The 26,682-nt window shown below is 41.1% G+C and overlaps 1 protein-coding gene across 8 annotated transcripts in view; it reads right to left on the minus strand.

Moving 5' to 3' along the window:
• NRXN3 (neurexin 3) overlaps positions 1-26,682 on the minus strand; it is a 1,619,945-nt gene that overhangs the window by 1,106,410 nt on the left and 486,853 nt on the right. For all 8 annotated transcript variants that reach the window (XM_065871334.1, XM_065871333.1, XM_065871337.1 and 5 more), the window contains one exon: positions 20,331-20,714. In XM_065871334.1, coding sequence (XP_065727406.1) covers positions 20,331-20,714 — 384 coding nt within the window. The remainder of the gene's footprint in view (positions 1-20,330; positions 20,715-26,682) is intronic.

Raw genomic sequence — 26,682 nt, forward strand, 5'->3', positions numbered from 1 at the left:
TTACTAAGCCCTGATTTGTTTTTCTTTGACATCTCAAATGCTACAAATACACGACTTTCTAAAGATATCTCAAATTCTCTCACTTCCCTTCACATTCACAGTCACTGGACTGCCCTAGTCCAAATTTAGTCCACTACTGACTCTTTCCTGGAGAGCTAGTATTTTAGCATCAACTGTTAGTCTCCTCCAATCCACTCTCCATCCCATAGCCAAAGTGATCTTTAAAAAATAAATCATGAAAATAAATAAATAAATAATAAAATATAAATCATGGTCATGTTACTTCTCTGCTTATCACTATTCAACAATTTGTCACTGCCTTTAGGATAAAGTCTAATCAGTACCACACTGTACTATCAGAGGGCTATATGACCATGCCCCTGCCTTCCCCTCCACTCTCCCTCTCTGTACTCCATCCCCACCAAGCCAGCTTCTGTTCCTTGGACTTTAACTTGACATTCTCCTTTTCATCCCTTGGGCTTGCAACAAACTTCTTCCTGGAAGACTACATCCACCCTTGCCTGGGTACCTCTTGCCTATCTTCCAAAGATCAGCTCAAGCATCATTACTTCGGGAAAATATTTCTGGATCCTCCAGCTAGGCCAGGTTTTCCACACTTCTCAAGTTTAAGAAAGTTTCAAATTCTATGTTTAGTTGATGATTATTTGATGCCTTTCTCCTGTCACCAGACTGTAAGTTCTATGAGGCCAAGGCTGGGTCAATTTTTGCCCACCATTGTATCACTCAGGGGTTGTCATATTCTGTCTGGCATATTGTAGGCACTAAGTAATATTCAAATGAATATCATTTTAAATGACGGTGTGAAGAACAGTATAACATGCAAGAGCTTTCTTTTATATAGTATGGTACATCCTTGAAATGGTGAGTCTCTGGAATAAATGAATTTTCCCAGTTTTACTGAGATATAAGTGATATACAGCACTGTAGGAGCTTAAGGTGTACAGCACGACTCGATTTATACATATTGTGAAATGATCACCACAGTAAGTTAACATCCATCATGTCATACAGATACCCCCCCAAAAAAAGAAAGAAAAAACTGTTTTTTTCCTTGTTATGAGAAATCTTAAGATCTACTCTCTTAACTTTCAAATATACCGTACAGCAGTGTTAACTATAGTCACGTAAAATGACTTTATTTTGATCCTGCATCTGAAACTGCGATAATTTCATCAGTCACGGAATAGCAGATAAATGAACCAGTAAACGGGAAAGGGTGTGTGTGTGCGTGTCTGTTTCATTTATCTTTACAGATGCAGATGTGTGTTATTTGGCTCTCTTTTAATAGTTTACACTAATACCCTGATCCTAACCTAGCAGAAGTTTTTCTGCCACTTTAGAGAAAAGTCTTACCTTGCTCACTGTTTCTGGGAGCAGAGAAACTGTAGTTCTATTCTGCCTCAGATCTAGACCCATTCTCTTCCCCTCTCCTCCTCCACCTCCAATAAATCTTGCATCTTAAATAAGGTCGTTCATGCAGCAGTAAGAACGGGATCTTGGTTATATGGGCCTCATGTCCAATCTATCCTCCTGGAGGCAGTCACCTAGCATGACCTTGAGCTTCCTGAAGACTGAAGACATCATTTACCCTTTGTATCCTCTGTTCTTATCCTGGTGGCTATCACATGCTAGGGTCTCAATCAATATTTGCTGAATGGTAGTAAACCATAGTGGTAATAGATGGTTTTCTGCTAACATTCTGTGGCATTAGCCTTACCCACACAATATCCCTTCCACCACCCCCCCAAATCAATTTCTCCTTTCCTTCACACTCACAGTGTCCTAATGCAATATAGCTGACTTAGGGCAACAAGCTCCTTATGAAATTCTGGCCAGGAAAAGTTTCTCTTTGGAGAGAATACAAGTTATTAAGCCTCATCAATTTCATTAGTCTCTGTTACCACTGACCACTCTAAATCAGCTCTTCTAACACTGACTGATGCCTTGATATTGGCAAACTCTGCTTGGACAATCATCCTTAGAAAATTATATTTGAAATAAACACATAAAAACTAGGTTTCCTGCAGGAAATTTTTGGCTGTAAGCATGAAATACAAGCCTAGAGCAAGATGATGTACATGGGAGGGAGAATATATGGATTAAAAAGATTTGTCAAGTCTTTGGATGAAAAGATTGAGGGTACCTGTGCCCTGAATCTATCATTATCAACAAACATGTATTAATACACACTGTACATCAGGCCCTGAGCAGTGGCGAAGGCATGGTTCTGGCCTTCCTAGAGCATGTTATCTACTGTGCAAAATGGAGTATGTATTTCAAAAAATAAATACCAACTAAAAGCAGAGGGATACAAAAGAAACAAAATTAAGAGGTCCATCAGGAGAGACACAGGACACCAAGCATTAAGAACAGAGAAGTGGGCTTCCCTGGTGGCACAGTGGTTGAGAGTCCGCCTGCCGATGCAGGGGACACGGGTTCCTGCCCCGGTCTGGGAGGATCCCATGTGTCGCGGAGAGGGCCCATGGCCGCTGAGCCTGCGCGTCTGGAGCCTGTGCTCCACAACGGGAGAGACCACAACAGTGAGAGGCCCGCGTACCGCAAAAAAAAAAAAAAAACTTTTAAGTTTTTTTTTTATAATTTGAGATAAAGTTTTAGCATAATGCTAAACTGACATTATGATATAATTTTGAAATTATGATATAATTGAATCTATGAAAGCTAACTGAAAAACTCAGGATAGAAAATTACTTTTAAGATACATATTTTATACATACGTTGCGCAAAGGAATAAAATAAAGCATTCTAGCATGTTAACAATGACCATCTCTGGTTGGTATAGTTATGCTTGATTTTAGCTTTTTTTATTATCTGCCATGAAACAGGTACTCAATATTGGCTAAATAAAAAGTTGAACTAATAAATTTCCATATATCCAAATTTTCTACAGTGAACATATATCGCTTTTGTAATCACAAGTGTTTATTTTTAAAAATGGAGATCCATGACCTAGAATATTGGTAATAATCCAACGGTGACAATTCTTTATGAGGCTTCTTCCCAGCAGTGGTAAACACTCCTAACAGAACTATAACCTGGAGATTGGTTTATTGATTAGCATTTTATGAAGACATAATAATAAGAGTCCTACCAAAGTCAAGGTTCGTTATTTCAATTGTTCCATCAGAGCCCCCAGGAACACTTCTTTGCAGTAAAAAAAATGGGGTGGGTCAAACATGTCATACACAGAGGGAAAAAATGACAAGTGTTCTGAAAGGGCTGAGGGCAAGAAAAGCAGGAAGGTGAAAGAAGGGTGAGCAAGAAGTGAGAGAATTGAAGGAAGAAAGGGGAAAAGAAAACGTACAAAGAAACCTTTCTGTTCAGCTTCATCTTGAGGACATACTGCTTCCCCATCACACCACCGCCATCAACCTCCATGTAAAGAAAGCCCCGGGGGGCAGACCCAACATTAGAAAGAGAGAGCCTCTTCTGCAGCAGCCAAGTCATACCCTCGAGTAGGGATTGATATCCCAGTGCACTGCTCTGCGCTCCCCACAAAATTTTAGCCATTTGGTTTTGCAGAGTCATGACCCCCTCTTGCCAAGACAACCTCCCATTACCACAGTTCAAAAAGATATTGTTTCCAGGCTAGGCAATGTGCTTGCAGAGGCCTTGGGGGTCTGTCCTTCCCTTCTACCTCTGTCACCTGTCTAGGCAGACATAGGTGCCAGCCCACATTTTATGGCAGCCTCCGTGCCAATCATTTTGAACAAACAAGGGTCAATTTCATCCCTCTGGCAAGGAACTGTCCGTTAAAAGGTAGACATTATTGCTGTATCAAGCCTAAAACATGGATAGACAAGGGAAGAAAGGACTGTGTGAGACTGATCAGGAAGAAATAAAGAAGAGGGGATAAAGAAGAGAAAAGAGGGGGAAGAGTAAGGAGGACAGGGAAAGGCAAGGGCAAAGAGTGACAGGGAGCAAAAGGGAACTGGAAACTCTTCTCACCAAGGTCAGTGCATTGTTTCAGATGGCAGAAGTGCCTGCCCAGGATGCACGAGTCAGCTTCTCCTTCTACCCGAGCTTCGTTCTTTCCAAGCCTGCCCATCTGTCCACTAAGCGACACTGACTCTTGCTTCTCTACAGACAATGCTGGCAATAGCTGTTACGGGGCAAAGACACTAGGTCTCAGCCTAAGGGAGCTGCTGCACGACTCTCCTCCAGGCACATCTCCACCTCTGCCCACCAGAAAATCCCAATCTGTGTGTGTGTGTCTGGGGGTAGAGAGGAGGGACATTCAGGCCCCAAGTTTCTCCAAATTTATCTGCTAGTAAACCAGAATTCTAACTTCAGTAGAGTAACTCTTAGAGTTAACCCCACTCATTTAGGCTTTCATTCAGCCTTTCATTTTCTCCCTCCACAAACACGGAGTGAACTGCTTTTCTATCCTTGGCAGTGGGATACTTGATACATGCTTGATGGCAGGAGACAGATAAGCAAAACAAAATACAGAGAGGTCCAGGTTTATGGCCGAAGCATGTGGTATGTCTGTGTGTACATGTGGGTATGAATGTAGGTGTGAGTTTGGGTACATGGCGGCCCTGGATAAACTGTGATAGGGCAAAGTCTATCTCACCAGCCCCAAGCTGTATAGATTTTGTGCTTTTCTGGAGCAGCCCCATGGAAACTTAAGAGTTCCTCTCCTTTACTTAGGAATCAAGAATGTAGGCAAGAGGATGTGGAAGATGCTGATCACTCTTCTAAATCCTGAATTTACTTCAAATGCACAGCTTCTAGCACTGCTTATTCCTTAGATTCACCCCTGAAAGTCCTGAAGCAGAGAACAGACAGGGTTGGAAGATAAACAAGGATCTCTCCATTTCCCCACAGCTCTTTTTCCCTCATGTGATACCAGATCCCACCTCCAAGACCTCCCATTTTAAGGAATGGCAAAGCATAATAGAAAATCTGATGGACTGGGTTTTACAAATGCTACCTCCAGTATTCACTAACGTTGTGACTATGACAAGTTATTTCATCTTTCTGAGCCTTGGTTTAATTAAAAGATATGAATGATACCTCAAACTTTATAAGCCTGTTCTAAACTTAAATGAGAGACTAATACTCCTCCAGGTATTAAACACAAAGTTACAGGCGTTGTGCTAAGATTTTTACATAATCATCTTATTTAAGCCTCACAACAACCCCAAGGAGTTTGTTCTATAGATCAGAAAGCTGAGGTTCAGAGAGGTTAAAAACACACCCAAGTTCATATAATAATCAGTGATGGAATTAGCATTCATATCCGGCTCTGTTCCACACCAGAGCTCCTGCATCTTAAACATCAAGTTATACCTGGCATATAACAGGTACTCAGTAAATGTGAATTCCCTTTTTATACCTCCTGAGGTGTGCATTTCAGTGGGTTTGATAACCTTGGTACGACCCTACACTCTCTCCAAAGTTGCCTTTCAGTAGTTCCCCTATTCTTGGAGATGATCAGAAATCTGAATATTCAGACCAGTTCTTTAATCATCTCTTTTTAAACAGATGTGTTGATAATGTAAGGTTTGGGTAATGAGATTTCCCAGGCTATAAGCTGCTAACTGAATTAACTGCCTAGTCTATTTGCAGTAAGTAAAAGGGACTATTACATGTAAAAAAAAAAATCACAAGGACCCACTGATCTTGTGTAGAAAGGTTCGGAGCTGCGTTGCACAAGGATCTAACTGTCAGCTACACAGGAAGACCACCCCAAAGGCACAAAGCTAGAGCACCTCCTGACATTGCTTTAGGATCGAGAGCTATGGTCCAGGTTTCAAAATATTGAGATACGAGTCCCACCATGACTACCTGTATGACTTTGGATCACCTCTGTAATACATAACCACCCGAACCTCAGTTCTTCCTTTGTAACTTATCAGCACCAGAATATATGATTTTTATGTTTCCGACCAACTCCAGCATTCAATGATTCTGTATCAGCTGTTATTTGTCAAAGCCATGATTTCCTTGTCAAATGATACCCTGAGATATTCCTAAGGCCAAAGATAAATGTAGCCTTGCTTTTGAAATATGTGATTTAACCACACTCAGTCTAGGACTATTTTGAGCAATAAGATTAGGAAATAAATGTGATGCTGCCTATTGTGGGCTCAAGATATTTTGTTTTCAGAATATACAACTAGCGATCACCTCTCAGAAATACACCAGTAAATCCCACTGGCCTCACAAATCCATAGTCCATATGACGTTACAATGTCCAATGATCATATGGGTTATTGCATTAGTAACAAATGCCTGCTGCTTAAAGGGGCAGAGCCACAAAGTTCCCTGGTCCTGGAAGCCATCCTTGCATTCAGTGAATACACAGCCCCTCCTCACCTTCCTTCATTCCCTCAATGACTATTGGATGATGGAGGAACTCAAGACCACAACAGATGAGGACTATTTGAAGAAACTAATAGTTTATCCTGAGAATGACTGACAACCTTTCAGTGGAAAAATGACAGACCTCTTTAACTACCTAAAGGTCTACTACAGAAGAGCGTTTAGGTTTGATAGTTCTATATATCCCAGGTGCCCAAGGCACAGTAAGTACCAAGTAAATATTAATTGAGGGATTAAATCCTGTATAGTTCCCAAAGCCAGAACCAAGATCAAAAGAAAGATATTAGAAGAAGAGAGACTTCAGTTCACAGTAAACGGGAGATACCCCGAGTAAAGGTACCTAATTTTATCGCACGTTGCTTTATTGTGCTTAGCAGATATTGTGTGTTTTACAAATTGAAGGTCTGTGGCAACCCTGTGTTGAACGAGAAGACTATCAGCCCCATTCTTCCAATGGCATTTGCTCACTTTGTGTCTCTGTGTCACATTTTGGTCATTCTTGCAATATTTCCAACCTTCCACCAGCAAAAAGATGACAACTCACTGAAGGCCCAGATGACGGGTAGCATTTTTTTAGCAATAAAGTATGTTTAAATGAAGGTACACGCATTGTTTAGACATAATGCTATTGCACACTTAATAGACTACAGTGTAACATAAACATAGCTTTCATATGCACTGGAAAACCAAAAACTTCATGTGACTCACTTTACTGTGATATTTACTTTATTGAGGTGGTCTGGAACCAAACCTGCCATATCTCCGGGGTATGTCTGTATTTGGTGCTCTCCAAAACTGAAACAGCAGCTTCTTGAAGAGTGAGCTCCCTTGTCACTGCGAGCAGTAGAATATATTGATCACGGAAGAGTAGGCTCTGGAGTGAAAGGTCCAGAAGAACTCAGTGACCTTAGGCAAGTTATTTAACATAGCTGGGACCTCCATTCCTCAGATGTAAATTGAGAATGAAATAGCACCTACTTACACACTTATCACAATGATTAAGCTACCCACTACTGTGCATTTAGCACAGCATATGGAAACAGAAAATGTTCCCATAGAGTCCATACAGCATTTCAGAGATTTTGTCAAGGGTGTTCATGCATCAGATGTTAGGTCAGACTCAAAAACCTCAGAGGTCTTTTCCAACTAAATATGAATCTAAATTCTGATAGAGTCACCCCCACCCTCATCCCAATCAATGTTTTTATCACCTGTACAGCTACCTGACTTTTACTCATCAATCTTTTCTCTTTCTACTTCTGCTCTCAACACAGACTGACTTTATGGATTTCCACAGGAGGCTCCATCTTACAGTATCTGGAGAAGCTGGGATGCTTGTGAAATAAGTTTCATTACAGCCTGAGAAATGGGGCAAAGGGAGCAGAGACAGCCAGCTGGAGTTGAGGTCCCTGTCAGCAACCGCCTGCCACCATATGTGGTGACATTAAGAGTGAGCCACTATCTTCAGATCCTTTCCGGGGGTCTGAAGACTTCTGAAGTAGGGAGAATTCAAGTAAGCAAACATCAGAGCAGTCATCTTTCCTTACAATGTCGCTGATGGAGATTAAAAATGTACTAGCCTCAGCTGGTGTCAGTATGTGGCCCTGGGAGACCACAGGAAAACAATATTCAAATATCTGTGGGTCACAGCAGGAAGCTCCAGACAAGGGGTTTGCAGAGAAGACTGAAATCTGAAAGACACAAGGCTTTCTTTCCCTGGAGGAAAAAAGATGGGGAGCGTGCTAACCCCACAGATTTCATAAGGTTTCTGATTAACTGGCCTCTCAGAAGGCTCTGTGGGGGTTTGTCATTTTGATGAGAATGCCTTGCTGTAAAGGTTAAACATGCTAAGAAGCATGACGTGATCTCCAAGAAACCTTGCATTTCCTTGCCAGGGACATAGCTGGCCAATATTCCACAGAAGGGCGCCTTTTGAGAGCTGTATACCCAGAGTTTCCGGCCCCAAGTCCCAAATGCACTTGTCACTCCAAAATTCTCTCTGTTGGGCTGGATTTATTTGTCATATGAGGTAATGTGGTATCGTTGATGAAATAAGAGACATGTACACATGTCTTTTCCCTTCATATTTCTTTTCTCTATATCAATTGCCAACATTCTAAATAAATTTACCAATAAGAATAAGACTGGAGACTAACCAAATACCTCTGTTACAATGCATGATTGTACTGCTTAGTAATCCATGGGGACATAAACATACATCTTCATAAAATATGCACAAATACTGCTCCTGCAGTATCTTCGGATTTCTTTGAAAAATCCAATGATAGGAGAACCAAAAGGAGGGGCTAGAAACACTATATTCTATTCTTCGGGCAACTTATTTCCTGCCTGGAGCCCTCAGCTTCCTGATCTAGAACTGGGGGTAGGGTGGTTGTGCTAGATGGTATCTGGGCCTCTGGCGAGATAAATAATTCTACAGCGCTTCACACTCATCTGGTTTTCTTTGGATCAATCCAGGTCTAGGTTTCAGTTTGGCCCTTCTATTCATGACTGTTACATGTTTGCGTTTCTCTTCCTTAAATAATCTCTGATTATATTAAAAACAGAACAGCAAAACATCTCAGAAACTAGAGGGAAACTACACGTGTGCTCTATCACTCACACGTACACAATCCCCAGTATTGGGTGTCATTGATGTGAAGTCCTAATGGGAGACCAGAATACAGAGAAATTAAAAATACGATTTTTCCTACCTATAAGGAAAGAATCTTTTAGCTTAATTTCAAATATGGCCACTTCTACAAGAGAAAGAGAAACAATTCATTTTTCCACCAAATACATGCAAAGCTTGGTTGAGATAATCACAGTAACAACAGACCATTTTAGCATAATTCTTCAAAATCTGGGATTACAGTAGTCATGTCTTGATTCCAAATACAAACCATGTGAAGTATGGAGAAAAGCATGCTTTGGTATGTTCCCTTCTGGTGCAACCTTCCTTCCCCCTGTTAAGTTCTAGCCTATATCATATACTTAAACACAGAAATCATATCTAGGTCATTTCTACAACACAAGAAAAAACTGAATAAAAAAACACCAGTCTGAGAATTTTTTCATTCTTGAATTACAGAATTCTAGCTTCAGAAAGGGACATGCTGGCTTATGATCTCTGTGAGCACAACATACACTTCGACTCTATAATAAAGAGGCTCACAAAAAGCCAATTAATCAGCCACTGTTGATATTCTCAGTGGTAAATATGGAAACTGAGGCACAGAGAGAGAATAAGTCACATATGTTCAGAGTGAGACCAGTATATATAGGCGACTCCTAGCTATATCCCCTTACTCGCTACCTCACTCTTCCCCACTCCTCCCAAGACTCTCCAACTGATCTGAGATGCTTGAGTAGCACAGGGAAGAAACAATGGGCTTCTACGACCAAATCCTTATTCTAATCCAGTTTCGGCCACTCTCTAGCTGTGTACGACTGGTTAGTAAATCCTATCAACATTGCCCCTTAAATATCTATTGGATGTGTCCCCAGAACTCGACCTCCATTTTCCCTATCACAGTTAGGACTCTTATTTCCCACCCTGAATTAATATAAATGCAAACTGAACTAACGCACGCTGGTCTCTTGGCCTATTGTCTCCCACATGCCAATCATCCCTTGCCAGAGGGATTTGACTTTGTTATCCCATTGCTAAAACTGGCATGGCCCCTTACGAGTTTGGTAAAGTCCAAACTTCTGGGGAGAACAAACAAGGTGACTCACAACCGGCCCTACCACTTCTTCAGCTACACCTCCTAAAACATCCCCTCAAATTTAAGACTTAGATACCATCCACGAGGAGAACTTCGTTTACACAAGTCATCTTTGCATATCTGTTCCTTCTGCCTGAAATACTTTTCCCTGCCTGGTCTTCCTGGGAGATTCCTGCTACTCCACCAAGCCTCAGCTCTAGTGTCACCCAACCTCTGACACTGTTCATGATATTTCTCCTCGCATTTATGTCCTTTCCTCAGGTATCAGAATATATTGATATGTTTATGAGGAACATCACAATCAATTCTCTTGTATTTCGAAGGATCAATGCGGCCGCTGGCACACAGTACTTAACAGGTGCTTTGGAATGAATGACTTGGGGCCTTATTTTCTTCATCTAGGAAATGAGACTAAGATTACACAGGCTGCAGAATGGATGTAAGGGTTAAATGGTCCAGTGTATATTAAGAATACAAAGCAGGCATATAATTTCTCTCAAAAAAGTTAACTTTCCTTTCCTCTTAATCCAGACTGGAGCAAGGAAGGATTCATCTATCTGTGAAAAGACCCAAGATGCCAGAGATGCTAAAAAATGCTATGACAATCCCCTTGTGTTGCATTTTGAAGCACTTGTTTCTCATAATTTAGCAGCATCTCAGTTTATTGCATCTATAATGGGCAGATGTCTGCTGGCAGTTAAGCAGCTTTTAGCAAAGGCAGTAATAAAGGTACAAAGCAGTAATATAAACGGCCACCATGTCTCTGCATTTGACAGAATCACAGCCAACAGCAGGTGTGTCACAGTTCTAAGCAGCTGTCACGCGCTGCCTCAAAGTGCTGACCTTCACATTCTCAGGCTAAACACAGGCCTAGCTGTAGACTTTCCAAAGATCGCCAAAGTCCCCAGCCTGTCCTTCTGAGACCCCTGGAGCTTCAAGCTTCTCAAACGACTACAATCTTCCTCCCTTACTCTCTTCTTTAGACCATCAGGAGAAGCTGTGATCAGGGGTATCTCAGACCCCAACCTGGCAGAATAACACTTAGGAAGGGTTCATGGATTATAGGACAATTTCCTGGGATCATACAATCCTGGGCTTGTGGAAAGGAGAACAGAAAGAGAAACAAGCAGAGGCTGAATCTGAGCAACGCTACGGTCATCACCAGGGATATAGCTGTGTCTTAACACAATTAAAAAATGGGCAGAAGACCTAAACTGACATTTCTCCAAAGAAGACATACAGATGGCCAAGAGGCACATGAAAAGATGCTCAACATCACTAATTATTAGAGAAGTGCAAATCAAAACTACAATGAGGTATCACCTCACACCAGTCAGAACTGCCATCATCAAAAGTCTACAAACAATAAATGCTGGAGAGGGTGTGGAGAAAAGGGAACCCTCCTACACTGCTGGTGGGAATATAAATTGGTACAGCCACTATGGAGAACAGTACAGAGCTTCCTTAAGAAACTAAAAACAAAGCTACCATATGATCTAGCTATCCCATTCCTGGGCATATATTTGGAGATAAACATGGTTCAAAGGGGACATGCACCCTAATGTTCATTGCAGTACTATTTACAATAGCCAAAACATGGAAGCAACCTATATGTCCATCAACAGAGGAATGGATAAAGAAGATGAGGTACATATATACAACGGAATATTACTCAGACATGAAAAACAGTGCCATTTGCAGAGACATGGACAGACCTAGAGACTGTCATACAGAGTGAAGTAAGTCAGAAAGAGAAAAATCAAATATCATGTAATATCATTTATATGTGGAATCTAGAAAAATAGTACAGATGAACTTATTCGCAAAGCAGAAATAGAGACAAAGATGTAGAGAACAAACTTATGGACACCAAGGAGATGGCAGGGTGGGATGAATGGGGAGATTGGGATTGACATATATACACTACTGTGTATAAAACAGATAACTAATGAGAACCTACTGTATAGCACAGGGAACTCTACTCAATGCTCTGTGGTGACCTAAATGTGAAGAAAATCCAAAAAAGAGGGGATACATGTATACATATAACTGATTCACTCTGCTGTACAGCAGAAACTAACACAACATTGTAAAGCAACTATACTCCAATAAAAATCTTTTTAAAAAAAGATGTGGTACATATACACAATGGAATATTACTCAGCCATTAAAAAGAATGAAATAATGCCATTTGCAGCAACACACATGGACCTGGAGATTATCATACTAAGTAAAGTAAGTCAGACAGAGGAAGACAAATATCATATGATATTGCTTATATGCGAAATCTTAAAAAATGATACAAATGAATTTATTTACAAAACAGACACAGACTCACAGACTTAGAGAAGGAACTTATGGTTACCAGGGGGGAAGTGTGGGAGGGGAGGGATAGATTGGGAGCTTGGGAATGACATATACACACTGCTATATTTAAAATAGATAACCAACAAGGACCTACTGTATAGCACAGGGAACTCTGCTCAATATCCTGTGATAACCTAAATGGGAAAAGAATTTGAAAAAGAATGGATACATGTATGTATCATTTTGCATGAATCACTTTGCTGTACACCTGAAACTAACACAACATTGTTAATCAACTATACTCCAATATAAAATAAAAATTTAAAAAGCACCAATGGATAAGAAAAAATGGGGACATGTTGATTGATGTTGATGAATTATGTATTTCTTGGGGGCCCTCTTTCTCTAATACATGTATTTACCCTTGAAAGGGGGTAAACAATGGACTGAAAAAGAGACAGTCTTTTAATGATCTTAAGAAATCCAAGGCTCTACTCATTAATCTAGCAATTAAAACTTTTAAGTCATGGACCTGAAGTATTCCCAGTATATCAAGGTATTCGTATTTTTAGATGAATGAATCAAAAGACGTGACAACTTCATCGCAGTGCTGATATGACTAACTGAGCCTCCTAACCCAGACAGTACTGCAGACTGCAAGGAACACGGACTAGCATCCCTGCCCTGCCCCTCACTCACCTTTACCCCTCTACTCAGGATAAGGGAAGCCACTGCCAAGCTGATGACATTTGAGAATCACAGAGTTTTATAACTGGATGGGCCCTGAGAGAGCATGAAACCCAATTGCCTCATTTTGTTTTTGCAGAACAGAGAGGCCAGAGGATCCCAGTAAGAATCTCAAGGTCACATATCTAAATAAAGGGCCTGGATGTTCCTAGGGGAGTAAGAGCAGAGCCTCAATGGCACGGGAACAAGGGAAAGCAACAACCATTTTTATATTTGACCCTGGAAGCCAGGGTTTCTTTTGTTCCCACACCAGTGAGTCAGTCTGAGCAGACCCCAGTAGATCCAGAACTGGTTATAAAGTGGTATATCATGTTGGACATAATTTGCTTTCTAATTTTTATCTCATTCTTTCCTATGATATTCCTGGATCATTGCCCTTGGTAGATTGCATTACAATTTGCAGATTATTAGACTGTGAGCTCAAGAATTGAAACTATGGCTTCTACAAATTTGTATCCTCACAACTGAGCTCACCAAGCTTGGTACAGAGAAAAGGAATGGAAATGTGAATGTTGAAGTTAATTCCAAAGAAGTATCATAGCTTCATTCCCTGCAGTTTGAGGGACCAAAAGCCACTGAAACTAAAGCTACTTAAGAATGTGTTGAATATTTAAACATTTTAATAATCTCACTTCAATACTCTGAGGAAGGCGCAAAATAAATTTGAGCTTTTCATAACATATGACATGCTACCTAGTTTTCCAAAGAAGAGATCGATATAGGTTGACCTAGGATGATAGTAGTGGAGAGGGAGAGAAGTGGACAGATGCAGGATGGGTTTAGATGAGGAGACGACAGGAACTTGCTGAGAAAGACTAAATGAGACGGGAGAAGAAAAATCGAGGAAAATGCCAAGGACAATGGTGATGCCATTTACTGAGATGGGAAAAACTAAAAGTAAAAAAAAAAAAAAAAAAAAAAAAGAAAAGAAAAAAAGTTTAAGGCAGGGAGGAGGCACTGAAGATTTCTATTTTTCAATGTTATGATTAAGATATCTATCAGATATCCAAATGAAGATGTCAAGGAGACAACTGGATATAGAAATCTGGGGTTCCAGAGAGAGTTCAAGGCTAGAGAGACTGATTTGGGAATCACTGACATACAGATAACCTTTGACACCATGGCAGTGGATGAGGGCACAAAGGGCAATGTGCAGACCAGGAGGAGACCCAGGACAGAGGACTGGGACCCTTCCTCCAACATTTAATAACCTCGTAGTACGTGTATAGCACAGTGCTGGAGACTGTGGGAAAACAAAAATACCTAATGCACTGTTTTTCCTTCAATGACCTTATAATCCAACCCCTTTCATATATAAGAGGAGGAAAGGCTACTCAATGTAATGGAAAGTACAGTGGATTAGGAGTCAGGATCCATGAATTTTAACCATTCTACAGCTGCTCCAAGTTAAAGTGAGATTAACTTTTCAGGGCTTCAAATTGCTCCCTTGCTGAAATAAGGATTAGGTACAGGTAACATCAACTGAATCTGCCAGGCCTGCTATGTCCTGATGTCTTGATTTCCATGTGGCATCCAAATGACACACTCTAGCCTCCTCTAAAGTCAGTGTCTCACCCTCCCCAGCAGGATGTACTGCTGCCCCAGGAGCACACAGCAGCCATCAGAGGGACTGGTTGAAAGCAAAGTCCCCGAGCAGCTGCTGCCTGCAAGCCTTTCCTGCTGGAACAGGTTCATTTGAGAGAACTCATAATATCTGCATTCTTGGTTTTCAGCTGGTGTTTATGTCAGATAAATGGAATCCCGGGGACCAGTGAGAAGAGCAGATTTACCCTCCCTATCACATTTTCTTAGTTCTACAATTTAATATTCTCAAAGGCATCCAATATCCATGACCCCAGGAAATATTTTTGTTTATCACACAGAAGTAGTCCATGTGGCTGGGCACCTATAACAGGACATGGCCTTATGGATCAGGGCACCCCAAGCTTCACCATGAAGGAACACTACGAAAATGGTTCAGTAAGATTATATATTTACATATTAGGTGATCCTTCATATCTATTCTAGGTGACTGCCCACCTGGACAGAGCTGACTGTAGAAGAACAGACAGATGAACTAAACTGGGCCAATCGGGCTCTCTTTCTGGAAAATGTAAACTGTGAATGGAAAACTCCAGAACCCATAGGACAAGAGAGATGCATCACTTCAATCACAGTGCCTTGGGATCCCCAGAGCTGTTCTGCTTCCCCTTTCAAGATGTAATTGGTGAGATTGTCATTTGATCAATAACTCTCTAGGTAATCATGCAATATGTCTTCTTCCTTTACTCTGTTAGCCATTGTCAATTCTGTAACTTGCAACCAAGAGAACCTTACCTAGTAAGTATCAGTGTTCCCATTTTACAGATAAGGAAACTGAGACTTGGACAAAATAAAAATTGTGTTGTATATTACCTAGCTACTGACAGAACCAACTCAGGAACCAAGGTCCATCTGACTAAAATTCATGCCATTAACCACTAGGCCATCTGACTCTAAGTGCTATAGTGTAGGTTATTTTTGTCATAGGGATGAACCTGTGCTGAGTCCTATTTTATTTCTTGCTAAACAAATGATGGCATACATTCAGGAAAAGCCATCTAGGGAAGGGGGTAGAATCTGCAGTGGCCTCAAATTGAATTTCGATAGTCCACAAATAAATTAAATCCATAGCCTTGCCTATTGACACTTGGTCCCCACTAATTGAACTAAGCAGTTTGGCTACACTGACAAGGAGAAGATGCCTCTGTTGTCCCAAGTCAACTGATAATATCATCTTAGATAAGACAGAATGTTTCCTCTACACAATAGGATTTTAAAAATGGCGGGCAATCTTCCAGCAGAGTAAAGCATTTCAACCAAACAAATTGGCATGAAGTAGCTAAGCAGACCTTAGCTTTTTAGGTCATGGAGATGTCTCCCACATCAATATGATTAACAAATAACCAACCGGAACAGCTACAGTTGAACAACTGGAATGGGTGGATCTATCTACATCTCCTTAGAACAGTATCAGATCATGGTGAAAAAAACGTCTAAATACAACATCAAGCCAACTGTTATATGTCAAAATTTAGAGCTGCTCATCTTCACAGGCAGTAGAAGCACTCTTGTGAGGGTATAAGCAAGAGACACCCATTTTTTACTGTCAGAGAAAGACACTCATGCAAATTAACCTTAGTCTGATGTACTCATATAATTCGTAGTTCCCTTGCCTAATTCCCTTGTCTTTGGCTGACACCTTTAACCTGGGAACTGTACCTTAGACTGACGTGCTTGCCCACTTTGCTTGGGTTCTTGGGCTATTTTGATCCAGTGTCTGACCTGAGCCATCCCTGACTCTGCTTTGTCTCTGAATACCAGTTTTCAGCAACCCACCTATGCTTTCTCCATTTTATAGACACAAGTGCCTCTTTCAAACACTACCATTCCTGTTGTGGGGTTAGTGATACCAAGGGATGGATATACTACTATGAAGCCCAAGTACAGGACACAGTTGGGGTTAGATGGGACACACTGCCTTAGGAACTGTCTTAGTCTTATCACATTTGGTACAAATGATCAATTCTAGGCTTAGGGTTAATGCTTCTAGAAAAAAATGAGAGAATGGTAAATTGAGTGAACTTGTTGATGGTGTTATGGTGCGTGGGGCAGCATTCCTTGACAAAGGGGATCACGCTCTTGCATAAAGAATGTTAATGCTCTTCCTTTACCACTCTTCAGAAGTGCCTATAATGGATACTGAGGGTCAGAGGTAAAGAGAGGCCATAGTTTTATTATTAATAGCAGACAAGAAAATCTAAGCAACCTCAGGTCCCCTTTTCCCAACCATCACTCACCCATGTAGGCATGGCCTCTCCCACCTGTCTGCCCTGCTATTCCCCTAAAAGATCAGGCATGACATCTACCAAGCATTAGCACAGTTCCCACCTTTCCTTGTCCAGTAGGACTATACACCCCTTGATCAAAACCAGAAGCTGTGTCGGTTTTTTGGGGTTTTTTTTTTTGCATTGCCAGCATCTAATACAGTGCCTGGAACAAATTAGGGTTTCAATAAATGTCTGCTGCATGTATGAAAAATGAACAAAAGTCAAAACCATCTCCACTGATGAATCAGTTTCAATAAAGAAAAACAGTGTCATAGGGAAACAGTTTTCTTTGCCAGCAAAGTAGAGTCCTATCATTTTTACACTCCACTGATCCATTCTGAACATGGTGTCAGGAACAATACAGGGCCGGAAAACAATTAGCGGGGGAACAAAACAATCAGTTGAACCATCTGGGATTTGAGCGACATGTAGACTAAATGTCTTAAATTTGCCAGCCTCCTTCTCATTTGGCCACAATGGATGATTCTTGGCTGCACTGTACCAGGAATAATTGTCCCTCATATATCCCCAATCAGCTGCCTTTTAATGACTAGTCAGCAAGTGACAACGGAAAAGGTGCAGTGACTTTCACTGTACTTGGCAAATCTTGGACCAACTCCCATTGATTTGCCCTTGGAACAGCTGATCTCAGGGACACCTTGCTCAGCGGTCTCCAGTCCCTGCTGCAGGCCCTTGAGTTGGAAAGATACCCAGGAGAAAGAAGTGAGATGTCTGAAGGGACCTTTGGTTCTTACACTACCTTCCTAGACAGTGGATGATCCACAATTTCCTGGCTTATATGAAAATGGTCTCATGCATCCCAGAGGTCAAATGACTTTTCTATCTCCCCAAACCAGCAACCAGGATAGTCTACCCTAAAAAGAGATTTGGAAGGAGTTCAGGAGCTTGACAGACTGGGCAGCCAAATGAGACCCACTTCTGTGCCGGATGGCCGCCTCCCCATCTTAGTTCATGTTCTGGGGTGGCTGCTTTGAAAATTCAGTGAATCTGAATTTCACTTCTATGGGCCCCCAAAAAAGCTCCTTTTCCTTTACTCCAATATCCTGTGTCCTCCTTTTGGTCCAGCTGTAGGGAAGGTTTGCAGTTCTCTTGAAATACACTTTAACTAGCAATATGGTTGACCTCACAAAAATGACTCCTTGAAAATTCTTGACTGGTTATCCAAGCATGTTCCAGGATCCCTCCTTATCACCAGACTTCTGGTACCTGGACAATTCTGGCCACTGGTAGTCTTTAAGGGTGTGACCCTGCATGTCCCTCTCCTCAGGAAAGTCTTCACTAAATTTCCCGGTCCCCCTAGTGGTCCAGCCCATGCTGCTGCCTTGTATCATTTTATTACTGCTTCTTATATCGATGTGTCAACTCCTCAGCTAAAGAAATGATAAGCTTCTGTAGACAGAAACTATCTCTACTACACACACAGTATCCTCAAAGCCCTAGAACTACGCCCTCAGCAAAACTTGATAACTATGTAAATTATACTTTCATACAAAATAGAGACTGACAACTCATGGACAGCCAGCCAGATTCTGTGTGGTTGGCATATAAAACAATTAACCAAGCTGCAATCTGGATGTGGCTTATAGACTAGGATCTCCTTGTCTAGATGTTGTCTCTTTGCTTACCTTTATCTCTGCCCTTTACCCAAACTGTAAATTCAGTGCAACTGTAAGATCCTAAAGCGGTAGAGAGGAAGGGGCTTCCCCCAGCATCCTGGCCTGTTGTAAATGGTCAGCCCCCTCTCTTTGTCCCCCAACTCTTCAGCTACCTCTCACACCCTTCCCCCCACCTCACTACACACTCCATTCTGTTATGGACTTTGTTTGGTTCCTCAACTGTGCCATGGTCTCTTTTGATATTTTTTTAGAGGAGATTTTTTTTTAAGTTTTTTTTTCCTTGATGTGGACCATTTTTAAAGTCTCTATTGAATTTGTTACAATACTGCTTCTGTTGCTTATGTTTTGGTTTTTTGGCTGCGAGGCATGTGGGATCTTAGCTCCCCGACCAGGGATCGAACCCGCATCCCCTGCATTGGAAGGCGAAGTCGCAACCACTGGATCGCCAGGGAAGTCCCGGTGTGCCATGGTCTCTTACCTCTTGGCACACGTTGCCCTCATGTAAAAAGACACCCGGCTTCCTCCCACCTCGTTGCCAAGCTAACTCTTATTTATATTTCAAGTCTCAATCTATATATTTCTTTCTTGAAGAAGCTTTCTATGAACCTCTACAGTATGTTGGATCCCCTTGCAAAGACCTCCCAAACTTCTCTGTGCCTTTCCTTTAATGATGTTGATGACAATAATTATGACTGTAACAATCACTAACATTTACTAAATGCTTTCCATAGTCCAGGAACATACTGACTCACTTAATCCTCATTAATATCCTGTGAGGTAGGTACCTAATTATCTCCATTTTGCAAATGAGGAAATCAAGTCTCAAAGATATTATCTTGAGAAAGTTTGTATCACTCCATGAGGGCCACATCTCTCACCGAGTCTGGCCCCAGAATTCATGTTCTTAACCAACACATAACACTGCTTCTTATAAAACTCAACATGTCTGTGATTATTTAATAGCTAAGTATTCCACTAGGCAGCAAGCTCCACAGAACAGGGCTGGGGCTATTTTGTTCAATAGTGTATTTCTAAAGCCTTATCTAAGAGCTAGCACAAAGAAAGGATCAAAAAGCATGAGTCAGGGCTTCCCTGGTGGCGCAGTGGTTGAGAGTCCACCTGCTGATGTAGGGGACACGGGTTCGTGCCCTGGTCCCGGAAGGTCCCACATGCCGCGGAGCGGCTGGGCCCGTGAGCCATGGCCGCCGAGCCTGCGCGTCCGGAGCCTGTGCACCGCAACGGGAGAGGTCACAACAGTGAGAGGTCCGCGTAACGCAAAAAAAAAAAAAAAAAAAAAAAAAAGCATGAGTTAAATGAACAAAGGAAACAGCCAGTTGGTGAGCCCACCCAGAATCCCAAAAGAATTCACCTTCTCAAATAGATGTCTAACACTTAATCAAGAAAGTAGCATGATCATGGTAATATTTACTCTAAAGTTTCCCTCTCTGCAACCCAACCCTAGCCAAACAAATCCAAGCATCCAGAACTAGAAAGGGTATGATCTGGAAAGCAGTGAACCCTAGAAAATTCTTCTCCAGAAGAACACAAGCACAGGGAGGTCCAAAGGGAGAGCCTGTAGTAGCAAAGGAAGCACAGGCAGGTGTATCCAGGGACACAGCTACAGCACATCACCCCCACTCAGACGCAGTGTGCCACCACGAGGGCCTACTCACCCCTCTCGCAGGTTCGGCCCCAGTAGCCGGTGCCCGTGCAGTCGCAGATGAAGCGGTTCCAGCCATCTTTGCACACGGCGTTGTTCTTGCAGGGGTAGCTGTCACACTGCTTAGCGCTCATCCGTGAACAGGAGGACTTGACGCCCGCAGCGTTCTGCATCTCCGCCAGCTGCCGGATGTTCTTGCTGCGCCCGTCAATGAACAGGTCACGGATGCAGCCCACGTAGCCATAGTTGAGCATGGCAGTCCAGAGCTCAGTGGGCAGAATGAGGCCAGCACGGTGCTCCGGCAGCCCGCCCAGGTACATGTCCCCCTCCAGGTCCAGGATCTCGCTCTCCCCACTAGCGGTGAACGGCGTGCGCCTGCTGTTCACTGATATGGTACCTGGGATGGGAGGACAGAAAAAAAGTGAGCTAACAGCCCTCTTGGCATCGCAGGTGAGGCTGCCAGTTGATGAACCAAACGAAAGGAGCCTAGCAGGTGAGATGGGAGACCACTGTTGCCTGGCCAGGATGGAACAATGTAAGCAAGGGAACGAAATGCCGCAAAATGGTAAAAAGGACAATGTAGGCCATGTGGCTCCAATCCCTGCCAGCTAAGACAGCCTGGCCCAGAGGAATCTCAGTGGCCTAGCACCTAGTATGATTATCTTTTTTTCTACCTAAAAGTCTTGGCTGAGAGGTTGCACATCACACAGGTTGACAGCAGCACAGACCGTGCCTGTGTTTAAATTCCAGCCCCGCCACGTACTAGCTGGATAACCTTGAAGAAGTGACTTCTCTTTCCTGGTCCTCAATTTCCTCATCTGTAAAATGGGAAAAGAACTGTCCCAACCTCACAGGTTGGTGTGATAAGTAAATGAGCTCATATATGTAAGGTGCTTCTTACTCTGTACCTGGGACAGAGGCTGTAGGTCCTGCCTGAGTCTTCATCACTGGCTCACCATCACCAGAAGGATGGAAACTGCTCTTCTCTTTCTCTCTCCATGAGCTGATACCCTCTGTACTGGCCTTAGCTACCAGCCCTGCCAGGGCATATTTTCGACATTCATTGCCTTTGATAAATTTTAACTGGAACGTGTTTCTTTCTTTCTTTCTTTCTTTTTTTCTTGACTACAAATCAAATATTTTAGTTTTTTTTATAATGTTTGTAACACCTTTATTGGAGTATAATTGCTTTACAATGTTGTGTTAGTTTCTGCTGTACAACAAAGTGAATCAGCTATATGTATACATATATCCCCATGTCCCCTCCCATCTTCCCTATCCCATCCCTCTAAGTGGTCACAAAGCCCAAAGCGGATCTCCCTGTGCTATGCAGCTGCTTCCCACTAGCTATCTATTTTACATTTGGTAGTGTATATATGTCAGTGCTAATCTCTCATTTCATCCCAGCTTACCCTTCCCCCTCCCCGTGTCCTCAAGTCCATTCTCTACGTCTGCGTCTTTATTCCTGTCCTGCCCCTAGGTTCTTCAGAACCATTTCTTTTTTAGATTCCATATATATGTGTTAGCACACAGTATTTGCTTTTCTCTTTCTGACTTACTTCTCTCTGTATGACAGACTCTAGCTCCATCAACCTCACTACAAATAACTCAATTTTACTACTTTTTATGGCTGAGTAATATTCCATTGTGTATATGGCTCACATCTTTTTTACCCATTCATCTGTCAAAGGACATTTAGGTTGCTTCCATGTCCTGGCTATTGTAAACAGTGCTGCAATGAACATTGTGGTACATGACTCGTTTTGAATTATGGTTTTCTCAGGGTATATGCCCAACAGTGGGTTTGCTGGGTCTTATGGTAGTTCTATTTGTAGTTTTTTAAGGAACCTCCATACTGTTCTCCATAGTGGCTGTATCAATTTACATTCCCATCAACAGTGCAAGACGGTTCCCTTTTCTCCATACCCTCTCCAGCATTTATCGTTTGTAGATTTTTTGATGATGGCCATTCTGACCGGTGTGAGGTGATACCTCACTATAGTTCTGATTTGCATTTCTCTAATGATTAGTGATGTCGAGCATCCTTTCATTTGTTTGTTGGCAATCTGTATATCTTCTTTGGAGAAATGTCTATTTAGATCTTCTGCCCATTGTGGGATTGGGTTGTTTGTTTTTTTGATATTGAGCTCCATGAGCTGCTTATAAATTTTGGAGATTAATCCTTTGTCAGTTGCTTCATTTGCAAATATTTTCTCCCATTCTGAGGTCTGTCCTTTCGTCTTGTTTATGATTTCCTTTGCTGTGCAAAAGCTTTTAAGTTTCATTAGGTCCCATTTGTTTATTTTTCTTTTTATTTCCATTTCTCTAGGAAGTGGGTCATAAAGGATCTTGCTGTGATTTATATCAAAGAGTGTTCTGCCTATGTTTTCCTCTAAGAGTTTGATAGTTTCTGGCCTTACATTTAGGTCTTTTGAGTTTATTTTTGTATATGGTGTTAGAGAGTATTCTAATTTCATTCTTTTACATGTATCTGTGCAGTTTTCTAAGCACCACTTATTGAAGAGGTTGTCTTTTCTCCACTGTATATTCTTGCCACCTCTAACAAAGAAAAGGTGACCACAGTTGCATGGGTTTATCTCTGGGCTTTCTATCCGGTTACATTGATCTGTATTTCTATTTTTGTGCCAGTACTGAACTGCCTTGATTACTATAGCTTTGTAGTTTAGTCTGAAGTCAGGGAGTCTGATTCCTCCAGCTCTGTTTTTCTTTCTCAAGATCACTTTGGCTATTCAGGGTCTTTTGTGTTTCCTTACAAATTGTGAGATTTTTTGTTTTAGTTCTGTGAAAAATGCCATTGGTGGTCTGATAGGGATTGCATTGAAACTGTACATTGCTTTGGGTAGTATAGTCATTTTCACAATGTTGATTCTTCCAATCCAAGAACATAGCATATCTCTCCATCTGTTTGTATCATCTTTAATTTCTTTCACAGTGTCTTATAGTCTTCTGAGTACAGGTCTTTTGTCTCCTTAGGTAGGTTTATTCCTAGGTATTTTTGTTGTTGTTGTTGCAGTGGTAAATGGGAGTGTTTCTTTAATTTCTCTTTCAGATTTTTCATCATTAGTGTATAGGAATGCAAGAGATTTCTGTGCATTAATTTTGTATCCTGCTACTTTACCAAATTCATTGATTACCTCTAGTAGTTTTCTGGTGGCATCTTTAGGATTCTCTATGTATACAGTATCATGTCATCTGCAAAAAGTGACAGTTTTACTTCTTCTTTTCCCATTTTGATTCCTTTTATTTCTTTTTCTTCTCTGATTGCTGTGGCTAAAACTTCCAAAAATATGTTGAATAATAGTGGTGAGAGTGGGTGACCTTGTCTTGTTCCTGATCTTAGAGGAAACGGTTTCAGTTTTTTACCATTGAGAACGATATTGGCTGTGGGTCTGTCATATATGGTCTTTATTATGTTGAGGTAGGTTCCCTCTATGCCTACGTTCTGAGAGTTTTGATCATAAATGGCTGTTGAATTTTGTCGAAAGATTTTTCTGCATCTACTGAGATTATCATATGGTTTTTATCCTTCAGTTTGATAATGAGATTGATTTGCGTATATTGAAGAATCCTTGCATTCTTGGGATAAAACCCACTTGATCATGGTGTATGAACCTTTTAATGTGCTGTTGGATTCTGTCTGCTAGTATTTTGTTGACAATTTTTGCATCTATGTTCATCAGTGATAGTGGCCTGTAGTTTTCTTTCTTTGTGACATCTTTGTCTGGTTTTGGTATCAGGGTGATGGTGGCCTCATAGAATGAGTTGGGAGTGTTCCTCCCTGTGCTATATTTTGGAAGAGTTTGAGAAGGATAGCTGTTAGCTCTTCTCTAAATGTTTGATAGAATTCGCCTGTGAAGCCATCTGGTCCTGGGTTTTCGTTTGTTGGAAGATTTTTTTTTTTTTTTCTGGTACATGGGCCTCTCACTGTTGTGGCCTCTCCCCTTGTGGAGCACAGGTTCCGGACGTGCAGGCTCAGCGGCCATGGCTCACGGGCCCAGCAGCTCCGTGGCACATGGGATCCTCCTGGACCGGGGCACGAACCCGCATCCCCTGCATCAGCAGGCAGACTCTCAACCACTGGGCCACCAGGGAAGCCCTGTTGGAAGATTTTAAATCACAATTTCAATTTCACTGCTTTTGATTGGTCTGTTTATATATTCTATTTTTTCCTGGTTCAGTCGCAGAAGGCTGTGCTTTTCTAAGAATTTGTCCATTTCTTCCAGGTTGTCCATTTTATTGGCATCTATTTGCTTATAGTAATCTCTCATGATGCTTTGTATTTCTGCAGTGTCAGTTTTTACTTCTCCTTTTTCATTTCTAATTCTATTGATTTGAGTCTTCTCCATTTTTTTCTTTATAACTCTGGCTAATGGTTTATCAATTTTGTTTATCTTCTCAAACAACCAGCTTTTAGTTTTATTGATCTTTGCTATTGTTTCCTTCATTTTTTTTCATTTATTTCTGCTCTGATCTCTATGATTTCTTTCCTTCTGCTAACTTTAGGGTTTTTTTGTTCTTCTTTCTCTAATTGTTTTAGGAGTAAGGTTAGGTTGTTTATTTAAGATGTTTCTTGTTTCTTGAGGTAGGATTGCATTGCTATAAACTTCCCTCTTAGAACTACTTTTGCTGCATCCCATAGGTTTTGGGTTGCCATGTTTTCCTTGTCATTTGTTTCTATGTATTTTCTGACTTCCTCTTTGATTTCCTCAGTGAGCTCTTGGTTATTTAGTAGTGTATTGCTTAGCCTCCATGTGTTTTTATTTTTTACAGTTTTTTCTCCTGTAATTGATATCTAGTCTTACAGCATTATGCTCAGAAAAGATACTTGATATGATTTCAATTTTCTTAAATTTACCAATGCTTGATTTGTGACCCAAGATATGATCTAACCTGGAGAATGTTCCATGAGCACTTTAGAAGAAAATGTATTCTGTTGTTTTTGGAAGGACTGTCCTATGAATATCAATTAAGTCCATCTTGTTTAATGTGTACTTTAAAGCTTGTGTTTCCCTATTTATTTTCATTTTGGATGTTCTGCCCATTGGTGAAACTGGGGTGTTAAAGTCCCCTACTATGATTGTGTTACTGTCGATTTCCCCTTTTATGGCTCTTAGCATTTGCCTTGTGTAGTGAGGTGCTCCTATGCTGGATGCATAAATATTTACAACTGCTATATCTTCTTCTTGAATTGATCCCTTAATCATTATGGAGCGTCCTTCTTTGTCTCATGTAATAGTCTTTATTTTAAAGTCTATTTTGTCTGATATGAGAATTGCTACTCCAGCTTTCTTTTGATTTCCATTTGCATGGAATATCTTTTTCCATCCCCTCACTTTCAGTCTGTATGTGTCCCTAGGTCTGAAGTGCATCTCTTGTAGACAGAATATATGCGGGTCTTGTTTTTGTATCCATTCAGCCAGTCTGTGTCTTTTGGTTGGAGCATTTAATCCGTTTACATTTAAGGTAATTATTGATACGTATGTTCCTGTTAGCATTTTCTTAACTGTTTTGGGTTTGTTATTGTAGGTCTTTTCCTTCTCTTGTGTTTCCTGCCTAGAGAAGTTCCTTTAGCATTTGTTGTAAAGCTGGTTTGGTGGTGCTGAATTTTCTTAGCTTTTGCTTGTCTGTAAAGGTTTTCATTTCTCCGTGGAATCTGAATGAGATCCTTGCTATGCAGAGTAATCTTGGTTGTAGGTTTTTCTCCTTCATCACTTTAAATATGTCCTGCCGTTCCCTTCTGGCTTGCAGATTTTCTGCTGAAAGATCAGCTGTTAACCTTATGGGGATTCCCTTGTATGTTATTTTTCCCTTGCTGCTTTTAATATTTTTTGTTTGTATTTAATTTTTGATAGTTTGATTAATATGTGTCTTGGCGTGTTTCTTCTTGGATTTATCCTGTATGGGACTCTCTGTGCTTCCTGGACTTGATAGACTATTTCCTTTCCCATGTTAGGGAAGTTTTCAACTATAATCTCTTCAAATATTTTCTCAGACCCTTTCTTTTTCTATTCTTCTTCTGGGACCCCTATAATTCGAGTGTTGGTGCATTTAATGCTGTCCCAGAGGTCTCTGAGACTGTCCTCAATTCTTTTCATTCTTTTCTCTTTATTCTGCTGTGGCAGTTATTTCCACTATTTTATCTTCCAGGTCACTTATCCATTTTCTGCCTCAGTTATTCTGCTATTGATTCATTCTAGAGATTTTAAATTTTCATTTATTGTGTTGTTCATCATTGTTTGTTTGCTCTTTAGTTCTAGGTTCTTGTTAAACACTTCTTGTATTTTCTCCATTCTATTTCCAAGATTTTGGATTATTTTTACTATCATTACTCTGAATTCTTTTTC

The sequence above is a fragment of the Phocoena phocoena genome, chromosome 2 (assembly GCF_963924675.1).
Source record: "Phocoena phocoena chromosome 2, mPhoPho1.1, whole genome shotgun sequence".
In the NCBI taxonomy this organism is placed as follows: domain Eukaryota; kingdom Metazoa; phylum Chordata; class Mammalia; order Artiodactyla; family Phocoenidae; genus Phocoena; species Phocoena phocoena.